This window comes from Pezoporus wallicus, unplaced genomic scaffold (assembly GCF_028554395.1).
Source record: "Pezoporus wallicus isolate ANWC-B61680 ecotype Strahan unplaced genomic scaffold, APGP_CSIRO_Pwel_v1 contig_227, whole genome shotgun sequence".
NCBI classification, from domain to species: domain Eukaryota; kingdom Metazoa; phylum Chordata; class Aves; order Psittaciformes; family Psittacidae; genus Pezoporus; species Pezoporus wallicus.
In genome coordinates this window covers 12,647,204-12,669,862 of record NW_026635704.1, presented here as the reverse complement: position 1 = coordinate 12,669,862, position 22,659 = coordinate 12,647,204, and the positions used below count along the sequence as shown (strand labels likewise).

The following is a 22,659-nucleotide window of genomic DNA, read 5'->3' as shown; positions in this document are numbered from 1 at the left end:
AATTAGTTGCACTAATTGAACTGTACTTCTGGCAATGGAAGAAATAATGCGGTTTAGCTTCTTATGCCTTTGTAAATCATGCATCTGAAAAATAATGTGATCTCCCACTGAATCTAAGCAGTAATGTCTCTGCCCCTGACATCTGCATTTAGGAAGGAGTGATCTCAAGTCTTCTCTTAGAATAAGCTCTCTCCTGTACTCACCTGCCTCACTTCAGTAATTTGTAAAAACTTCCTGATGATGATAGTCCTAATACTCAGAAATTGGCTAATGATTTCCAAACTCTGCTGTTGAAATCATGCTCTATTATAGACTTCTGAAGCCTTGATTTCCAAAGACATAAGGGCTTTCTTGTGATGTTTACAAGGGCCCTGTCTTAAGGGCTGTCCCTTGACGCAGTGTTAAAACCCAACCCCACTACAGCACTCTGTATTTGTAAAGAAAGTATTAAAAATTACTCATTCTTAATTGTCATTGATCATCACTGTAGTCTCCCTTCCATGTCACTTCCTCACTCAGGTTACAAATACTTTAGTAGGGGAATCTTCAAAATGAAGCTGTTTTGCATTATTTTAATTTTCTGCATAAAGGAAGACTCAGACTGATTTTGGGTTGGAAGGGACCTTAAAACTCATCCGGCTCCAACCCCCTGCCATGGGCAGGGACACCTTCCACTAGACCAGGTTGCTTTAAGTCCCATCCAGCCTGGCCTTGAACACTGCCAGGGATGGGGCAGCCACAGCTTCTCTGGGCAACCTGTGCCAGTGCCTCAATACCCTTATAATTAAGAATTTCTTTGTAATATCTAATTTAAATCTACTGTCAGCTTAAAGCCATTCCCCATTGGCCTATCACTCCATGCCCTTGTGAAATGTCCCTCTCCAGATTTCCTATAGGCCCCCTTTAGGTACTGGCAGGCTTGACATATCCCAGTTGAGCAGTGACAGGTCTGGTAGAGGAACCCCAAACAATTATTTACTTTTGTTGGCCCCGGCGCCCAGCCCCACCGGGGTTTACTGGGCAGCACAGCTGCCGGCAGCAAAGGCCAAATGCCAGCCCTCGACCTCCCGCAAACCCACTCCCCGGAGTCAGCGGGATCCCCCGGCGCAGCAGCAGCCGCACACCTCAAGCCGGTAGCGGACACTGGAGGCGGCTCCCCACACCCAACCCCACGGAACGCACCAACACCTTCCAGGATGCGGAAGAGAACACACAACCACAACCCCACCCGGCCACCGTCGTCTCCCCCTTCTCGGCCGCTTCCGCCCGTGCGCTCCGAGTTCATCCAGGACTCGTTCGTGCCCTTGGTGGCCGCGCTGTGCAGCGAGGAGGCGGAGAGGCTCACCCGCAAGAACAACCTGAGCTTCGCCGAGCTGGTGAAGCCCTTCTGCCGCCTCACCTCGGAAGGTCGGTGCCGGGAGCGGAGCGGGGCTTGTTTACACGGGGAGGGGAAGGCGGAGCCGTGCCGCTCCCTTCCGCCCGCCGGCCACCTGAGGGGCGAGGGGTCCCAGCCGGCCCGCTGGCGCGGCCACGCCTCCTGCCCTGCGGCACGGGGAGCCTGAGCCTAGCGGAGGCGGGAGGCGAGACCCCTTCCCCGGGCCACTCGGTCGGGAGTTACTAGGAGCTGTGGCTAATGCGTTTGCTGAAGACCCCCGATAGCTATTAAGTCCGTTTAATTTTACTCGATATGTACTCTGTGGAACCTTGGAAGTTAGGCTTCTCCTGGAGACATCAAGGAGCACATGGCTGAAGAGAAAGGGGTCTGTACATCTGGCTTTTCCAAACAGATGTTTTCTTGCTTTAAAATGACTTTATTATTGTCTGGCTAATACTTGTACCTGACTCTTGCTGTAGATCTTGGGTTTGACACTTATAGTAAGGCTGTTAGTGAAGTGCCCAGCCATCAAAAGTATGGTCTGCCTTCCAGAAACGTTAATTGTAATTTTAGTTCCATGTCTGTGCTTTCTCTCACTTGTACTTTCACTGTATATACTTCTTTTGTTGACGTTTCTATAAGCAAGACCTGTGCAAAGAGAAGGTAGGAGCTGAGCTCGTTATGTGGCACAGGTGAAATAACTATGTAAAGTAGCAGCAAAACTGGAAATTAACCACTTGAGAGGTGCAGTAGGGTTCTTTTACTGTGATGCTTTACCTAATTATCTGGATATATATTTTTTTGTTTAAGACATGCTTTCCAAGTCACTGTTCATCAGAGTAGTATGCACGACAGCATTGGGATAGAACTACTTGTCAGAATGGCGGTGCAGTGACACTTGTCAGACTTGGTTTCTGATAGACACCTAGCTCAGACTTGAGTCTCTTCATGTCATGTGTTGAGGAAACAGTGCAAGCAAATGGAGCTTGTACTGTCACTTGAGTGAGATCTTTGAATTGTTGTTTAAAAAAATGGCATCAACTTAAAAACTAGTATGTGTTAAAAATCTGCCTTAATTCTCTGGCAGGTCTTAATAACTTACTAACCCTAACTTGTTTATAAATGTTTGGCTTTAGCAACACTCATGAGCTACGTAAGAATGCAGCAGAGATAAAAATACTAAGCACAGAAGCTCACATCCTTGGAGTTCTGAAGTTTCTTAAATATCTCTTTAGGTTCTTTGGTGAAAGGGTTTCAAAATTTATCTAGCAAACAAAACCAGACAGACTATTCAAAATGCAGCATTTATCTTGAAGAATGCTTTATTCTGTTGTTGCCTTGTTATGACTATTTTTGTTCCAACTATTGTGGCAGTTAAGGAACTTGTGAACCTGAATCATCCCTAGTGTTCCTTGTGTAAATGCAGACCTCAGTAGTATGATTATAAACCAAAGTAGTCATCATCCTCTTTTAATAGAGGAGTTAGTTGTGGCTAAAGATTAGACTCCCTCCCTTGATGTAACATAGGAATTTCAGCTTATTACTTGAGATACTGTCAGGACTTGATTTTGTGTTACTGTAAAAACTCACGGAATGGAGGAAAGCTTCACACTTTGATTTTCATCATTTTGTAGTAGTTTTTCATGTTTGTGTAATTGGTCTTTTGCAGGCTCTGTCATGGAGTAGTATAAGTGAACATCATCATGAACTGCATCTAAGTCCCCAGGATACAGTTTTAATTTCCTGATTTTGCAGCTGTGGCTATTGTAATGAATCTTCGAGAAGGAGCATCCTTGCTGTTCTGTGTAGGCTGCCTGACTTTGGCAGTCTGAACCATCCTGTTCAAAACCTGACCTGAAGGTCAGAGAACCAAGAAGCTGAAGCTGGTTCAGTGGGGTTTTTCACTACTTTTCTTTATTTTGATTCAACAGGCTGCAAGCCTGACTGCAGTTCTTCACTCGAAGTGTGACTCCCTCTTCCAGCTTCATAGAAAAAAAGTTACTTTGTGCTATATGTAACTTCTTGTGGTGAAAGCCAGCATATGTGAGTGTAGGGAAAGCAGTACTAGGCATTTGCTTTGGGCAGAAGAGCAGTTCAGTGCAGTGAAATTTCTCATGAGCTTGTGTAATAGTAAGCAGTTTCTCTGCCTCCAGAATTTGTGGAGCTCTATGGCAGGGGAGCTACTTGTTGGAGTCTGCACATACTATTGCATAGTGACACTGCTAACTGTATCCTCTGCACAAGATGTGGAAATGTAGCATAAATTCTCAAATGGCTTCACCTTAATAGGTTTGGCCAGACTTAGAAGTAAAATTTTTGTGGTGTTTTTCATATTCAGTTAAGAGGAGGAGAGGCATGATTAATGATCAGCATGGTACAGCAGAATGTGTGTACATGCATGTCTCCACAACTGCGTGTTTCAGTGCTTATGATTGTTTTGATGGTTTCACTTGAAAGCACAGCTCTTTCTTAAGAGAACATGAAATGGTGTCCTTCTTTAGTAATATTTCTGCCTTTACTTAGTGGCTATTTGACTGAATTCATAACGTAAAATTGGGTTGATTTAGTATTTCATCTCTCTAGAAATAAGCTGTCCCTTGTAACTGTGCAAAACTTTGTAAAATCCATGTGTTGCTTCCTGAACTCTTCTATAATTTGAAGAGCTTGGTCACTGGTTTGCATTTTTAGTCCTGTTATAATATAGATTTTTTTTTTCCTGAAGTTTAGGATTTACATAGCTTATGAGCTTGTTGAAGGCTGCATGTTTATCGGTAGTCTCACTTAGAGAAGCAGTGCAGTTATGAAATTAATATCCTGTTTATGTGTGAAGCAGTTCCGAGACACAGAAACTAAGTTCTCTACTGTGCATGTGTTGATCATCCTTCACATGTTAACAGAGATGTGAAGGCCCAGGCTGCTGCTTGGTTCTTCAGGTAGTGTTAAACCACATGCTTCTTGTGGTTGCTCAGTCCAAGGAGACCAGATTATATTGAATTTCAAGATTTCAAACTCAATAAATACACATAATGTAGATGGGAGATGGGGCGGGCCCTACACTAATCGGTATTAGCCTACTCATTAACTTTTGCCTATCAGCAACTTGTTGATGTTGGTGTAGCCAAAAATGCCCTTACAATATAGCAGATTGCGATGGTAGGATATCCTGAATGCAGCGTCTAAGTGCTCCATACTTTAATTTTTAGCTTCTTCACTTTCATAAGAAAGTTTCCTTTTATTACTGAAGGACAAAAAGTTAAAAAATTGAGAGAACAACTTTACTGTCCTTCTGAGTCTTGACTTTAGAGGAAAACAAAGCCCTCCCCAAAATTCAGTCCTTCTTTAATAAAGGAAACCGAAAGTATATTGTGGATTTTAGACCTTAACATTTATTTTCAAAGTGGAAGTCCTTCTTAAGTATTATGTTTGTTAGTAACAATTGATGCCTAATTTAACAAATGTATATATTGTAAAGGTAGATTTTCTTTAAAAAACATCCAGGGCTTAAGAATCTTTAAAAAATACTATGTGAACTAATACTGATTATTTTCAGCTTCTGATGAGAAAGAATGTTACTACTTCTGCTTTTGTTGAAATTCTTTCTAAACACTTGATGGAAACGTATAACCATTGAAATTTTGTATTAGGGTTCCAGGTAAGAGTTTTGTGGGTTCGCAGTTAAAGCTTTGTGTGGGGCTTTGGGTATGTTCTTTATGTCCTTAGCATCGCACATGTGCCAGAAATATCATCTATGTCCTGTACAGAAATGTTTGCTCTTCATTCTTACGGCTATTATTTTTTTAGGAGAGACACCTAGGATGAGTTTTACTGTTAGAGCTGCACTGGTAAAGGCAAATTGGCTTCTTAGTTTTTTTTTTTTTTTTGTCTGTCCCTCTTCGTCTACATTTGATCTTTTCAGTAATCATGTGATAGTAGGGTTGATAATGTACCTATATGATGGGATGGAAAAACAGTTCCTCCCCTTCAGCTTTCTGACAGAAAGGTTGAACTGGATGAATTAAGTTTAGCCAGCACAATTGCCCTTGACTGCATTGATGAACCGTTTGAATCTGAAAGTTACAGCTGAAAAAAACGTGTTTTCTGGTCATTTTGGGCAGGATCAGTTTTCTAAACTCGTTCACTATGTTTTTCCATGGGCTTCACTGCTGGCTAAAGGTTGGGAGTGAATGTGTGAGTGAGGAGGGCAGAAGTACACCAGTCCAAACTTGAACTGTGACAGGCACCTGCTTTAACAGCTAAGGTGGACTGTAAACACATCTAGTGTTATCTGTCTGACTTGCATAGTTGTTACTTCTGAAAAGGCTTGTGTAAAAGGTGTGGAGTGCTCTCCAGGCTACTCAGTCCAAGACCTGCACAGTGTAAATTTTGTGGTTGGTTGCAAGGTAAGGAGAAGATGAATTTTCCTTCATGCTGCCCTTTATATGCTAAACAGGGATATGTGAAAATAAAATGCAAAAGAGTCAAGGGCTGTACACCTGCTGTCGCCAGGTGTCTTAGGTAGCTATACTCCGTCTGTCCCGCTTGCATTTGCAGTCTGGATGGCTTGGTGATGCTTGTGGTTTGAAATAGGGAAAATATTACTTTTTGCTCTCTACAACTACCTGAAAGGAGGACAGAGAAAGGAGGTGGCTGGTCTCTTCCCCCCACCCCTGAGTACCAGGTTGATAGGACAAGAGGTAACAGCCTCAAGCTGTGCCATGGGAGGTTTAGATTGGATATTGGGAAACCTTTCTTCACCAGAAAGGTCATCAGGCATTGGAACAGGCTTCCCAGTGAAGTGGTGGAATCACTGTCCCTGAAAGTGTTCAGATAATATGTAAATGAGGCCCTCAGTGTTATAGCTTAGTGATGGACTTGGCAGACCTGGAGTGAAGGTTGGACTTGATGGTCTTAAAGGTCTTTTCCAACCTAGTTGATTCTATGACATGAAAAGTCAGAGCAGACCTAAAATTGTAACATCTGCTGAAAATATCATGCATGCTTTTTTTTTTTTTTTAATGTGTCTTGAGGCAGCAGGTTTCACAAAGATTCTACAAAGGAAGCTCTGCATTTACAAGTCATGTGAAGCTCCAATTATTGCTTATGGTAAAATGTAACTTTGTTGTAAGATAACTTTGGGCTGCAATCTCTTCTTTTAGTGAAAAGATTGCAGAGCTAGGCCTTAAGTAGAAAGGTGGGGCAGTACACAAAAGTGTAAAAAAAAAAAACAAAAAAACAAAACAAAAACAAACCAAAAAACCAACCTTAGTTTTCTTCTGATTAATAATATTTTGCTCTTCAGGGGACTGAGACTATATTTATGAAAAACAACAAAAACACTGAAACAAAACCGGGGACTTAGGGATCAAAAGCCATCTCATATTATTAAAGAAAAAAGTGAAATTTGCCAGGGGTATTTTCTAAACATAGAAAATAAAGGCCCCCTTCTTATAGCTGTCTCAGTTATGTGGAATTTCAGCTTTACCTTTCAGTTAAATGCCATTGTTCATTAATCATCTTCCCAGATTTGCTGCTGCTTTATCCTTTAGGATTGATATTGACCCCTTTGCATGGGCTTGGGACTCTTTTTGGTGATACTTTCTGTGTGATGGCTTTCTTCAGGAAGTTGGTCTTAATGGAAGAAAAATATTTAATTTCTTTTTCTTTTTATAAGTAGCACAAAGCCAAAACAGTGTAAATTACTGTATGCTAATTACATTGGTAATTAGCAAATTGGTTGGTATCATCCTTTTCAAGGCTTAGCTTAATAAAGTATATTTCCTTTTTTGAGTGTTATCTTGATGGGTAACAGTCCACTTCTAAAAAAGCAGCATCTTCACAGTAGCAGCTTAGATGCTTGCCAGCTGCTTGTAGTTCTGTTAGAAACTTCAGGTCCATGGACACTTTCACTGCATTGTCGGGATTGTTTTTGAGGCTGCTTGCAACAGTCGAGTATTCATAGGCAAAACTCTCATGCCTAATTCTGAAATAGGTATTTAATACTCGTAAGGCTTTTTCTGATTTTTAAACAAGTATTTAGGAGTGAACAAATACTGGTGTTACCAACCTTGACTTTGATAAATTTTAACCAAAAGCTTGTCACTCAAGAAATGTAACTTCAACTACATTGTTGTAAAATAAAAGAGTTGGGTGATGCTGTTTGGAGAAGAGTGGTGTTCTAAAACCATTTCTTATAACAACAAAAAAAAATTGAAACAAACATAAGATAATCACACATAATTAAAACTGGTCATGTTCATTTTGGGTGAACTAATCTTATGCTATCCTTGTCAAATTTCTTGAATGCTGTTGGGTACAGAGTTTTTTCTCGGAAACTGGTGACTTGTGGGAAGATGAGATGTTATGTGAAATCCATATGTGGTTACTACAGGCTTTCTGCGTGAGTACGTTCCACAATGAAGGGGCTGCAGCAGTATAGAGCATGCATTTTTGAGTACATTGTTATTCTGAGTTAATATTCTTACAAGCTAAGATACTGTGCTGTGTTTTCATCGGTCTGCCTAGATGAGCTTGATGTTGAACACGAGTAAATTTTTTGTCCTTGCCTTCTCCCCCTCTCTGTTTTTAATATTCAGGTGTTGTGGACTGTGACCTAAAAATGATGATAGAAGGGTTTAGTAAAGAAAGTAACTTTTAAAGAAAAAAAAACTGTTGGAGAAATCCTAATGTATGGTAACTGTTTTAACTCTGTTATATTCCTCAACAATTTTTTTTGTTTTTTTTTTTTGTGTTTTTCAGTTCACATGAGAGATCCTAATAATCAGCTTCACATAATTAAAAATTTGAAGATTGCTGTCAACAACATTATTACTCACCCACCTCAACCTGCTGCCATTCGAAAGCTTTTAAATGATGTCGTGTCTGTCAGTCAGCCTGCTGAAGGACTGGTAGCTAATGTGATCACAGCTGGAGATTATGATCTCAACATAAGTGGTATGTAATAATATTGAATTTTTCATAACTTATCTGGAATATACTGTAAGGTTTCTAACCTTGATTTCAACTTCATGGCATGTATTAAAATTGCTCTGAGAGTTGATCAGTTTTGAGTCATTATTTTTACTGAAATTTCAGAGTTATCAAATAGTTTTGGTTTTGTATCATGCCACAAGAGTGGTTAAACTTAATAATTCTTAATGTGTCATAATGTAATTTTCTGAACTTGTGTTAAGTCATATTACTTTAATGTAGAAAATACTCATGCTTTGGTTGTTTTAATAGCACATCAAATGAAAAGTTTTCTTGTTACAAAACTGATAATACTGACTTGTTGCACTTGGCTGAATAAATATCAGAGCTTATTTATAATGTTGGTACCAAAGTACAGATTTATGTTGAAGCCAGTCCTGCTGACTTCTCCTGTTTTTATTTTTACTTAGTTCTTAATCCATAGAGTTCATGAAGTTGTTATAGCAAGTGTCAGGGGAAAAAAGGTTTTTGAGGCAAGGTGTGTGATTCCTTGTCTTCTTGTTTTTTTTTTTTTTTTTTTTTTTTTTGCCATGAATCTCAGTGCTTCATATTTCACTGTCAAAATGGCTAGAATATACTAAACATGTTGGTTTTATATCTCCAAAGGATGGCGTGTTGTGAATAATTCTAAATGAGACCTGATCTTGAGAGCTGGGAAGATTAAACTCCTCCCAGCTAAGACCATAATCCATTAAAGCCTTTGAGTACATACTTAATTCAAACATGTATGCATTGCTCTGTTTAAACATGAGTAATTTCAGCATGCAGTAAGGAATTTGGCAAAAGACTGATGAAACTTCAAGAGAATTAGTAACTGATGATGTTGGTTTGTATTTTATGTTGATGAAAAATTGCATAGTTCTGCATATTTGATACCTAATTTATAAGGCACATCCTCAACTTGATGTGAAATATTGATAGTAAAGGAAAAGACTTGAGCCTGGAAATTCTAATTTTTAAGGGCTATTTTAAACTGCACCTTTTTCCAGTTTCCATGCCCTTGTTTATCTGTGACAGTGGTGAATTGCCTTTATTTTTTTGTGAATTTTTTTTGAGGGGAAGTCTGCTTCAATTCTAGAGATTGGAAGACCCTAAGAAAGCAGAATGGTTTCAGTGAAGAGACTTTTCCACAGTATTTCTAATGATCTCAATTTAAAAGTGAGGTATTGGAAGAAGGGAAGAAAAAGAGTGGCTATATCAAGCTGTGCTTTGTAGCTGTAGAAGCAAGTAACTACTTTTGTTTTCCTTGTTAGCTGCTGGAGCCTCAGATGTGCATATTGTCATACTTGACTATCTTCTGTCTCTCAATGATTAGATTTTTATTTCCATATGGACTGGCTATATGCTTATTTGACGAAAGGAGAGATGTGTAAGATCATGGAGAATGACAAAATCACGTAACAACTTTCTAGTTTTGTGGTACCCGTTTTAGGACTTCAGCACAAAATACTGGTACAGTGTTATTGATGATGAAACTTGGATCTCATTACATTGTAGGAGGACATGAGGAAGTCCCTAGCTTTTTGGCTAGAAATTTTTTTTTTTTCCTACTTAGAAAACTGTGAGTGTTTACTAAGAAACTTACTTTTCTCAACTTTGTTAGAGCATTTTATTGAAAACCAATGGAAGCATTCATTCCTGGCAACAAAACAATCTTTTGGCATAGAAACGTGTAATACTCTATTTTTTAATTTCCTCTTTTGGTGGATTAATTTTCTAGGGTAGCAGTGTTAAAACATATTTCCTTAATCTTTAACGATGATCAAGTGCAATCTAATTTGAAGGTTTTGAAGGAGGACATAGTCTTTAAGAAGCTCACATCTGAGTGTTTCTAGCACTGGGAACATGACCTGCTCCCTTTTAGAAAAGGTTTAGAACTACTGTAGTGAATTGGTTTCATTGTTAGTAATCCCTCTTTATTGCACTTGTTTAATAAGAGTCTCATAATTCCATATCCTTGGACTGAGAGACCTGGCTGGTTGCTGAAGGGGTGCTGATGTACAGCCGTGGCTGCTTTTTCCATCTGCTGGTGGATGTAGAGAGTGAGGAAAAGTGACTCCACTAAAAACTGATTTTTTTTCTCTCGGATAGCCAGGGAAGTGATCCAGCTGAAAACCTGTGTTTGTTCAGGGCTGCATGATGCTAATGCTAGCATGCAGCAATGCAGGAATATGATGTAGATAAGGGAGAATGGTGGGACAGCCACTTTTGGCACCTAACATCTTCAGTTATTTTAAGTGTGGTACTACAGGCTGAGAAATCTTAGAAACAACTGTTTTATTTATAGTATCTTCCAACTAGAGAAATAAAATAGTATCTAAGTATAAACTTAATTATTGACTACTTTATAGATTTCCATTTTTATTCAAGCCCAGAGTTCTGGCTGAACCAGAAATTAGTATTGAATTCTGTTAAAGTACACTGTCAAATGTTGAGGATCCTGAAATGTTCATGATTAAGGTTAGCTGGAATCAAATATCTTCAGTCCCTGATAGGCCTGCATGGTATAGATTTTCTGCTTCATGCTACCAGAGCGTAAAAGCCAACAGTGTGTTTTTAGTATAATAATATCGTGTTTTTTCTATCAGATCGCTCTGTTAAAGCTAGTGTTCCTTGGTACAATAATTGGAAAGAGACACTGATGGAACTGAACACATCCACGTTTTATTCAGGTATTTTTTTGTGGTTGGTGCCAACTTGCCAAATTGCCCTTTATTCCTTTTCCATGTGCCCCATCTACCTTTCCTTACCATCTGCTACAACCGTTTAGCCCTCTTCTTGGCGTAGATGTGTGTTCCTCCATTTTTTCCCCCCTAAATGAAAAATTGTTGGTGATGGTTGTTTAATTTTTCTTTTAGTCACATTTCTACTGCTGTTAATCTAAATCATTTGGTCTTTCCATACAATCAGTAAGTCCAGAGTGGTGGTGGGAACTGACCTGATGCTGTAAAAGCACTGTCTTGTTTGATCTTATGGAACTGTTTTCCGTCACTGTTACGTATTTCAAATGTAAATACTTCCTGCTTCTCCATAGAACTTCCCTCTCAGGGTATAGTAGTGCTTTTCAAATTGGAATTTAAGTGCTGACTGCACTTAGAGCACCTGTGCCTCTATTATATTGACGTTCTTTCTGGAGAATGACTCTTCCCAACAAACAAAAAAAATCTTTCTAATACATTTCCACTTGGTTTATAAGACTTGCTGCTACCAAAATGCATTGTTTTTTGATCTGTCTTCTTAGAGTGAAGCTCTGTGTTATGGGCTATAAGCCAGATCTTTATGATTTTCAGTTTTAGGTAGTAAAGTTTATGCCTTTGGTTAGTAATAACTGTCCTTTCAATAATATCTGTCCAGATGCTGCTAAATGCCCTCCTTTTTGAATGTGCTAGAGTACTCTTATCTATGAAATTCATCTCCGTCAGTCAGGTAGCTGAAAACTACAAAACTTCATGAAATAGACTTTGCATTCTAAAGCTGTTATATATAAATATTACTTACCAGATTTTTTTCTTAGCAATTTCCGAACATATCAACAAGTTTCCTATTATACTTCAGTTATGCTTGTTTAGTATAATGGAAATATACTAGTGGAAAAAAGCAAAACATAAGATCTGTGTGCCTAAATGACAGTGTTGCTGTGCACTACAATAATGTGTTATGAAATATGAATTTTTAAAATATTTTGAATATGGTGCATGTTTATTATTTTAAGTATGATAAATGCTCGAGTGAATACTGTTACATGTGTTGTGGTTGTGTAGAGAGGATTCAGTTGCCTCTGTATCCCCTTTCAAGGTTCTTAATAGGCTGAAAGAGAAACAAGAGGGGAGTAACTCCATCCCACAAAACAAAGTAGTGGTTCCCTGTTTATAGCTGTGTTAGATTTTTAAAAGCTTTTTTGCTGTAGTTCATCTGTAAAACAGAAACAAAACTGAAAACAGCTTGAAACTAAAATGTGGTTGGAATTTCGGCCTTAAGCAGTTTATCATTGTTTTGAATCTGAGTTACTACAAGGCTCGGTTATACTTGTGAAAAATGTGTATGAGAGTCACTTTCTCATGGTTTGTTTTTAATAATAAGCTGTTTTCCTTGATTTAAGTAGTTGTCATATTTACATGTAGGACTCGGTAAAGCCAAGGGCTTTTTATACCCTAGATGAATGCTGAGAGCAGTTGCAAAAGAGGCTATAATAAAAAACCAGAAGTTTGCCATGTATAGATCTTTTTTTTTTAATGTAAGATGTCCTAACTGCCAGGCTGAGTTCAGTTATGAAGTGTGACTGTATCTGACTTCTGTGTGGATGAAGCTGATGTAAGAAGTCCTGAATATGTAGGATTAAACAAAATGTGTTAGCTTAATGTATGGTAAAATGCAATGTGAAAGTGAAACTCAATTTACTGAAGTCAGTTAAGAAATTGAGATAGTGTGTTAGGGGGGCATTGGAGTGGGGGCTTACAAGGCATTAGAAATTCTGACATGAATTAAATCAAGAAATATGTTTCTTGGGGCCATATAAAGAAGATATCTTCGTGATTTCTCAATGCAATTTTTTTCTGTTTAAAAATTGTTGTTGTCTAGTTTGCAGGTGAGTTTACACTGGATTTTAGTTAACTTCAGTGTCAAATCAGGTTGATTTTGCTCTGGGGTCTTTTTTTTTCCACTCGAGGGAAGGAATTGCATTATTGAGATGGCATAAAACAGGCTTGAAAGAAAAAATACTTCATTACTTGAATGAAAGTTGGATTGCAAAGAAACAGACAAGATTTTTAAGTTCATATTTCTTTGAATGTCCCAGGCATACTTGGTTCCTCTTGATTTGTCCATATTGGAAGAGGGCATTTGAACATGGCAGGTTAACATTGTAAGGCATTGCATGGCTCATCTTAAATGGGAGCTTTCAGCTTTTTTGATCACTGCTTTGCCAGCTGTGCTATTTTAGCAGGGCAGAGGAAAGGGGCTACTGTCAAGTCACAACACTTGTAAAAAGCTTTAGACAGAATGGCAGGCTAGGGTTTTAATAATCCTTAATTCCTCTACATACTCTAAAATCAAGTTTGCTTTTCAGTCAATTTTACATCCCTAGTGAGGCAAATTCAATGAATCTTCAAAGAAATTTTAGGTTTTCTTTATCTTTCCGAAGTGTGTGTGTGTGTGTGTTAAAGAGGTGGTAGTTACTCTAGCAAGGACTGAATACATGTGAGCTTATATTGAGGAAGTTGGTACTTAAGATACAATTCAGTTTTATAGGATTTTATTCGAGTGTTACTGTTTCTCCCACTTGTGTATATTTTAGGTGCTTTCTCCTTAAACTGTTTCCCCTTCTTTGCTCTGCCCTTGTCAGAGTTTACAAGCTGTGCTTTTAGGTGAAGCCTTTCATATTTCCTTTTCATAGAAGAGTACATAGAAGTGTTGCCAAATATTCTAATTTGACCTGTCTTATTGTGTATTCCAGCTACTACTCCTTGGTTTGAGAATTACAGAGAGTGTTTTCTTCAGTCCATGCCTGCATCAGATCATGAATTCTTAAACCACTATGTTGCATGTATCCTTTGGGTGTTAGAGATCTCTAGTGAAGGCTGTAACAGCTGGCTGTAGAAATGGAGGCTTTGAAATTTTGCAATAACTCTTTTTGACAATAAGATTTGAAATATATCTCCCCCCATTATGTCCATGCTAATTTAATAAGGCAAGTCAGGGTTTTCCTTTTTGATAATCTTCTTTTTTTTTAAACCAAAACGTTTTTGGTTTGTGGGTCTTTTTATTTTTTTTTAATTTGTTTGGTTGTTTTTTTTCTTTTTTTTTTTTTTTGTCCCAAACTTAACTCTAACCTAATACCTGTAAACTAAACTTCCTCATCCTAAAATGCTTTCTGCTGTAGATCTTAAGGTAGCTGTTGACTTTACCTTACGTACAACAGAGACTTATCTGTTTGGGGTGCACCTGCTGCTTTTGCTAGCTTTTTCTAGCAGATGGAGAGGGGAGGCTGGGGAGGGTGTTTTGGAAAATCGGTGAACTTTGAGCTATTTTGGATGAAAAGGAGCCTGGAAAGATGCCTAAATGCTTTAACTTCCCTTCCCTACCCCACCTCCCCCCATGAAAACTTGTGCCTTATTTACTTGTCTACAGGGAAAATAAAAATATGTACTGTTTCATGATGTTTAGCTTTACAAAAATTATAGCACTGCACGTTTCATAACACCTGCTCTGTTCTTAACCCTTTACTGTACTTTATCATTTCAGTATGGTGGAACAGGTAGGTATATTAGTAGCCATTACAGAGAACCATTTGCGCAGAATTAACTTGACAAAATATTGATTCTGGCCTTTGATGTCTAAATTTTCATGACATTTAAAGTACAACTTGCTTTCTGGGTTCTCTGAATTAATGTCTTTGGTTTGGTGAGTATATGTACCAGAGCAGAATGTTCCTTGTTAATAATTGTGTAGTTGCAGGGAGGTAAAAATCTGAACACTTGTTTTTTTTACTCAGATCTATTACTGTGTTTATAAATACCAGCTGTTATTATTTCTCAAGTGATACCTTGAAGTCCCAACTCTCATTGGAAGTTGAAGACTGGAGGTTAATTTCAGCTACTGTTTCATATGTGAACAGTTGATCGATATCTAAAATCTTGGATGGACTATTAGCTATTATGTATCAGCTTAAGCTTGGATTCAGTGCAGACTCTTGTTTCATCTCATGTTCGGATATTAGTTAAAGGAGTGCTTAATAGTGTTTGTTTTATAGTGACTAAGGCCAAAATCTAGTTACACAGACTTTTGTGAAAGCGTGTTTCACAAGCTTAAACATTGTACTCATCTGTCTCATTTTATGCACTATTTTATTATATGATCAGAGGTTTTTCCTGGATTCTTTTGGTAAGTGTCCTTAACAATGAATTTAGGTATGCTTGTAGTTTCCTCTAGTGAACCAGAGCCAGTGGAGCAATTTCTGAAGCTGTCTCAAGAACAACATCGAATTCAACATAGTACTGAATACTTATATCCCAAGTGGTTTATACCAAACACGCTCAAATACTATGTGTTATTGCATGATGTAAGCACAGGAGAAGAGCAAAGGTGGGTCTTCTACCTTTACTGAACTTATAGATGAAAGTTTTCACTGAAATGTTTGTGTTATAAATTCTGTTGAGATTAGACATATGGTAGGATCCAGTAACCTAGTATGCTGGCTGTTATCAAGGCAGATATCATTATTTTTGGATCTATTGTTTGTGTTCATATAAAATGAAAAGAGTTAGTCTTAGCTTCTTGAGGCAGGTGCTTTCTTTGCTAGCTCACTCATTCTCAAAGATTCTCAACTTCACTCTTGCATAAAACACTGCTTTAAAAATAGGATAGTTTTCCTTTTAATCCCTGTGAATAATAGTCTAAAATAGCTTGTTGCAGTATGCAGTTAGAATAGAATTGTTTTGATATCAAGGTAGGGTAAGTGTTTTATTTTTTCAGAGCTGTATCCATTTATGAAATGATGAAGCAAAACTGATTCTCAAAGATTTTCAGTTTTACCCTTTCATAAAGGAGTGTTTTAAAAACAGGAGAGTTTTCCTTTTAATCCCCCTGGAAGATAGTCTGAAATAGCTTGTTGCAGTACACACTTAGGATAGAATTGTTTGATATCAAGACAGGACAAATATTGTGTGGTTTTTGATTTTTTGATTTTTCCTCAGGGCTGACTCCATTTATGAAGAGATGAAGCAGAGGTATGGAACTCAGGGTTGCTATTTGCTGAAAATAAATTCTCGGGTGTCTAATAGAGGAACAGATGAACAGATACCAGATCCTTGGAGTCAGTACCTTCAGAAAAACACTATCCAGAACCAGGTATTACAGTATTATAAAAACAATTTGTAAGGTGCATATGAAAGCCTTAATTGTGTTAAACTTTGCAATAGTATTATGTGTGTGTTTCTACAGAATGTGCTAATAGGCAGTCAAGATACTTCTAACATAGCTGTTAATTTTTCTGAGGGCATAAGATGAGTCCTCTCTAAGAGCTTTCCTCCATGCTGCTTAAGTTGACAGTAAGGAGTGCTGAACTGCTAGTCTGTCTAAAATAGACTGACAGGAGCCCTGAAATAAGAGACTTGTGTTTTATGCACTGACGAAAGTGAGTAATCTCAGCAGTATACTATTCATAGTAACTTTTTACCTTCTTTTTGATTAATTCATTCTTAAATCTCTCCCTTCTTCCCCCATTATCTTCTGTACTTCACTAAATAGTGAAGTTTGAGAGTGTGGCTTTTTATGGAGCTGTATGTGTGTTTTCTGGTACCTTGCTGCAGTCCAGTCTGTTCTGTCATGTGCTAAGATGGCAAATGTGTGTGTGTGTTAGCTCAAACTCTTGAGTTCAGTTTGGCATAAATGTCTGTCTTTGGCTTCAGGACCAAAAATATACCTCCTTGAGTTTGCTTTTGACTGACCTGCAGTTTTAACTGCCTCTGATTAAAAGGTTGGTTTGTGGAATTATAATTCTTTACCAAATCTAGCTGGCACTGGGAAGTCAAAACATCCTCTTCTGAAAGCTAAGAGGACCACCAAGTAATGTTCTGCCATAAACTGTTTTCTTTTTTCTGTCCCATGTCAATTGTCCGACGTAGGTGATTTTTTTTGTATGAGCTTTTTCAGGTATTGCTTTAGGGAGCATATTTTCACCGCTGTAGGCGTGGCTATGTAAGAGCTGCTTGCTTTAGTTGATAGCAAAGCTATCTGAGCAAGCCAGAAGATATTTGCTTCATTTGGTGAATTTAACTTGGCTCTTTACAGTAGTACAACTTTTTAAAGCCTTACAAACCACTTAAAAACAAACCTGCTTTTGTAATAATTCAGTTAACTGCTCTGAAAGTTAACAACTACTGTTGACCAACTCTTGCATGTGCTCTAGTATTCTTAAAATTGTAACTTTTTTTCTTTTCCCCCTGGCAGGATTGTTATGAAGACTGTCCTTATACTGTCATTTCAAACAAGAGTAGTGATCACTTAATATCAGATGGCTTAGACAATGAAATTGAAGGTATACTTACAGCTTCTGTCAAAACACTGGTATGATAGCATTTACACAGTGGTCTCATGGCTTGGACTGTAATCAAGTGATTTTTGTGGGAACTTTGAAGTAAATTTTCTAAATGCTCAAAGATAGTGTAACCTGGTGTTCAAAGAAAAATGCTGTGGTGCTGATCTGCTGGAGTGGTGGTAACTGGTTGATACACTTTTAATGAGATGGCTCTTAATGTATTTGGCTTATCTTTTGTACAATGAAGCTTATTGTCTGAAAACTCTGACAATGAAATAACACAGGTTTAAATGTTTAATTTTCATCATAATAGAAGTTGTGGTTAGTGTGAATGATGAGAAGCACTATTGAATAGGGAAGAAGTGACGTATCACGCACTGCCTGGCCTGACTCGGCCCAGACCCTTCATACCTGATTTGAAAGGCATGGTGAGACCTAGCATATGTAGGAGACTCTGCAGTTGCCTAAAAAGGCATTTTTTTTATAGGGCCTTACAGCTTGGATGTAGTCTGCAAGCTGCTGTTTGAACTTCACATACTGAGCTTTACATTTCATGAGTAAAATCCTTCAAAGATTTCTTTCATGACTCAGCTTTGCTCAGTGCTAACTAGGGCCAGATAAAGCAAGCTGATTTTCTTATATAGAAACAGCTACAACAGTTACAGCTACAGCTAGGTGAACAAAGGAAATAATAAATAGAGAACTACTTAAGTCTTAAACTGAGACACAGTTTCACTGTAGTTTGGATAGCTAGATGCAGTAGTGGTCAACAGCCATTCTCACTGAACTAACCGGACTTTGGAGAAGGTTGTTTTACATTGTGATTGCTTGGAAGGCCATGGAAAATGAGGTGTGTTTTTTTTGTTTGCTTGGTTGTTTTTTTTTTCTCTTTTTTCCCTTTAAATCTTTAAACATAAACAGAAAAGAGTGAATAGATCCAATGGAGCCATTGTAATTGCTGCATTTCTGACTTTTATGAATGTTTGACTTTGAGTTTAATGTTTACATAGTTTCCTTCAATGTTGTTGTGATACAAGTCAGTGTATTTGGGGATTCTTTGCACTGTAGTTCAGAACCAATATACATATTTGGTTATGTTGTTTCTGAGGTTCACTGAGCTTTCTGAAGAATTTCAGGAGTGATGCAATGCTGGGGTAGTGCTTTGGTGCTGTCTGCTCTGCATTGATCTGTATTGCAGAATAACTGGTGAATAGCTTTGCTTTTTAAGAGTTCTGAATAAGAACTACTTTGAGGGAGGGTAATAAAAATTACATTTAAAACAAAATTGTTTAAATAACATTATGTTTACTGGAGGTTTTGTTTCAATCTTTCAACAGATGGCCTGCCAAATAACTTTAAGACTCACCCACTTCAACTGGATCATCCCAGCGGCAGTTTAGATAGCACTGATTACACAAAGGCTGCCACATCATCACAAGACTCAAAGAAATCAAATTCTGGAACACCTCATGGTGCTTGTTTAACACTCACAGATCACGATCGAATTAGGCAATTCATACAGGAATTCACATTTAGGGGACTTTTGCCACATATAGAGAAGACAATTCGGCAGCTTAATGATCAGGTCAGTTTACTCTTAAAAACACCTTGTGCCATAGTAAGAAAAAAACAGTTGGGGTATAAATCCAGTTATACAAAAATCTGGTCTGAAATTAGTACTCCCTTCTGCATCTAATGCTCTTATTGAAAACTGTAGGTAAACTTAAGAGAAAAACACAGGTTATCATTTTTGCTTAATTTGTCTTAAAAAAAAAAAAAACCAAAAAGCAGTTTGTATCAGCAAAGCTTCAGTGCAAGGTGGCTTCTTTGTGAAAGCCTGTGTGAACTATTATCAGGGATATTTGTCTTCTCTTCTAAAAAAGGTAATGTTTTATGCTTTTGGGTGGTTCTAGTCCAGGAAACAAAATGTACTTGCTGTGTTTTAGCATAAGAATGCACAACTAAAGTTGTGTACCTCAGTTGTTAGTTTTTGACAGGAGAGAAGTGCATGGACTCCCAAAATCAAGCAGTTCTGTTGTGATCTCAGCAGTTTTTGCAACTGAATATTCTGCTATCGAACTATGATATTTTGGAAGTATGATAGTATCATGCCCATGTTAAGTCAAGGACATGCATTAGTCTTATTTCTATCACAGTACGGTCCTAAGTGTTCTTCTCTATGGTCTTAAACAGTGGAAAGATGAATTTGCTTCCATTAGTACAATGAAATTAGTATATTTAGCATTAGACTTGGACCCAAATACCAGTTTATTGCCTAAACTCTGTATTTCCATTTAATTGTCCATTCAGGTTATAGCTTTAAGTATGAGAAGTTTTGATTCATCATATGTCGTAAGGAACACCTCCCAGAATTGACATTTGGGAGTTAGTGTTTGCTGACCATGTTTACACTTGGAAAATTTTATAAACAAACTGAGAAGTGAATATAAGGTGTAGCAAACAGCATTACCATTAGGACTTAGGTTTTTGTATTAGTTTAACTTAGTATCTTTCTTGGAGTGTGGTGCTCTAATTTAGTATCCCTTTGCAGTTAATATCCAGGAAGGGCTTGAGTCGATCACTGTTTTCTGCTACTAAAAAATGGTTTAGCGGCAGCAAGGTTCCAGAGAAAAGTATAAATGAACTGAAGAATACTTCTGGGTTGCTGTAAGTAATGTCAGTCCTTACCTTTAGATCTAAACTGAAAATGTACCTGTTTTTTGCGGGGAGAGAGGGCCTGTGTTGTTTTGCTGGTGTACTGCAAAGGTCTAAATCAGCAATATTGTAAAAGACTTTAACTGGAGAAATCGTGAAAAGTACTATGCCTAAATATGTACAAGAAAGAATTAGCAGAACTTAAAGGGTTTAAAAGGAACTGTTTGCAGAGTGATCTTCCTTTTATATTTATAGTGAAACTTTCGAAGTTAAGAATGTAATTTTAAGGAGTAATAGTAATAAAAAGAAGCTATGGTCTGTTGTAAGGGTTTGTTTTTTGTTTTTTTTTTTTTTTAAATTAGTACAAGCTTTTTCTTTTCTTATTTAAGCCAGATTAAAGACACCTATATAAAGGTGTGTATTTTGGTTTGTGGGGTTTTTTTTGTTTGTTTAGGTAACTATGTAATTTAATGTAGTTAACAGTTAAGTATATTGCTTTTGTAGGTGCGTTTCAGAGCTCAATTAAGGGGAATTTTGTACTTTTTGTACTTGCAGTTTACACTAAGACCAGGTTTTAAATTTCACCAGAATATTCATTTTGTATGCTTTGTAATTTCCCTCTGTGAATGAGGATGTATAATCATGTAAAGCACTCTTCAGCTGTCATAACCACAAAAGTCTAAATAGTTCCTGGACATTGTTACTGTCCCTGACACTTACATACAGCTGCAAATTTGCATGTTGTGTGTCTTTGGATTCATAATAAATGTTGTTAATTTCTGCTTTCTGTATTGAACTTGTAAGCATGGTTTATCTCCTACTAAGTTTGACTGACAAGTGTTTGTGGAACTGTATTTGGTATTCATTGAAGTGATGCATATATATTTGACTAAGTGAAAGTTAGACTGGTGCCTGCAGAGGAGAGGTACATGCCCAGTGTTTTTGCGTAAGGCATAGTATTTTTAGTGTTCTTCTTTTTTTCTTTGAAGAGAAATGGGCAGAAATAACTACAGCTAGGTGAACAGTCCAAGTCTTACTTTTCCTTCACATACAGCTCTTTTGCTCTAACACTTAACCTTACTGAGCAGTTTCAGCAATAGCTGCATCCTTTTTCCAGTATTTCTTGGCTTAGAAGAATCCCTGCTTTGAATATTAGTGGAACAGTGAATCTCATTAATCAGAAAAGGCGTGAAACTAAGTTATATAAGGCAGAAAGGCTGCAGTTTTTTTTTTGGGTGAGGCTGAAGCAGTGCTGTTTCTATTTCTACTTTGTGAACAGAAATTAAAACAACTTTATAGAGCATGTGTGGCTATAGTTATTAAAATTATTACTTTGAATTTAAATATTTGCATTTATAGGTATCCACCTGAAGCACCAGAGCTTCAAATCCGGAAAATGGCAGACTTGTGCTTTTTGGTGCAGCACTATGAACTTGCATATAGCTGTTACCATACAGCAAAGAAAGACTTCTTAAACGATCAGGCAATGCTGTATGCAGCTGGAGCGCTGGTTGGTACTATACATAACATAACCATTCTGTGAACTCTTCCTAATAATTTCTAGTATTTGTCTGAAGGTAACAAAATGCAATCTCTTCCCTCCACCTCCATATTTATAAGTGCCTTGACAAATTTGCTGAGTATCTTTAGCAAATCCTACAGTGTTCTCAAATCTATTTGCTGCTGTTTTGTGAAGGGAATGAAGGTGTGAATAAAAATTGAAGAGTTAATTCAATTCTTAAAATGTGAAATATGAAAAGGAGAATACCTGGAATGCAACCTGCAGCAAAATTTATCTTTAAACTTCTAGTCTGATAACTCAAAACCAGGTGTGATATAGTTTTATCGTATTTAAGATTTTGACGAAATACTTATTTGCCAGGAAGTCAAGACTATGTCACTATAAATATGGTGCTGTACCTTTTTTTTAAGACTCTTTGAGGTATATATTTTGAGTATGTCACTGCTGAACATCACTGTAAACACTTATTCATTAGTTTATCTTGACATTGAAGGTATGAGTGACAAATAATTTTCAGCAAGGTAAAGGGAAGCACTGGGAAAAATAAGCTTGGTTTAATACTTTATAGAAGCTGTGTTTTGTGGGGTGTAGTCTGGTTAACTTGACGAAATTTAAAACTGCTTTATAGAGCTATGGAAGCATTCTATGGAAGCACTGTGCCATCTTGATGTAAAACCTTTGTAAAAATACACATTTATTTAGTACAGAGAGTTGCTCAGCATTTAGATTACCTGAAATGTTACCAAGTTCTTAATGAATGGTTTGTAGAGGAGTTAATTATGAATTCTTACAACCTGCAAGTCTTAGCCTTACTGCAGGAAAAAAGTAAAACTTCAGAGTGCATGTTTACTAAAGTTCCCTTGGAAGCTGTGAATGTAAATTAATTTAAGCGAAACTTGAAAACCAGTAATCTTAAATTAGATAGTACTCCTACTATATCAGAAAGATTATTCCTGCAACAGGGAATTATCTTTGACTTGTAAAGCTGTACTGAATCAATGCTTCTGCATAGTGTTCAGGTTATTCTGTGAGTGTGTATAACTCTTATTGCTATCTGGCTAATTACAAACAGAGCTGTAAATAAGC

The 22,659-nt window shown here is 37.5% G+C and overlaps 1 protein-coding gene across 2 annotated transcripts in view; it reads left to right on the top strand.

Moving 5' to 3' along the window:
* The first annotated feature begins 1,283 nt into the window (after positions 1-1,283).
* Positions 1,284-22,659, top strand: part of TRAPPC8 (trafficking protein particle complex subunit 8) — a 49,769-nt gene continuing 28,393 nt past the window's right edge. Inside the window, exons 1-10 of one of the 2 annotated variants that reach the window (XM_057397683.1) lie at positions 1,284-1,407; positions 8,132-8,326; positions 10,951-11,034; positions 13,815-13,904; positions 15,268-15,442; positions 16,054-16,207; positions 17,309-17,396; positions 18,734-18,981; positions 19,948-20,063; positions 21,411-21,561. In XM_057397683.1, the coding sequence (XP_057253666.1) occupies positions 8,137-8,326; positions 10,951-11,034; positions 13,815-13,904; positions 15,268-15,442; positions 16,054-16,207; positions 17,309-17,396; positions 18,734-18,981; positions 19,948-20,063; positions 21,411-21,561 (1,296 nt within the window). In that variant the 5' untranslated portion in view covers positions 1,284-1,407; positions 8,132-8,136. The remainder of the gene's footprint in view (positions 1,408-8,131; positions 8,327-10,950; positions 11,035-13,814; positions 13,905-15,267; positions 15,443-16,053; positions 16,208-17,308; positions 17,397-18,733; positions 18,982-19,947; positions 20,064-21,410; positions 21,562-22,659) is intronic. The other variant, XM_057397685.1, reaches the window with a different exon arrangement.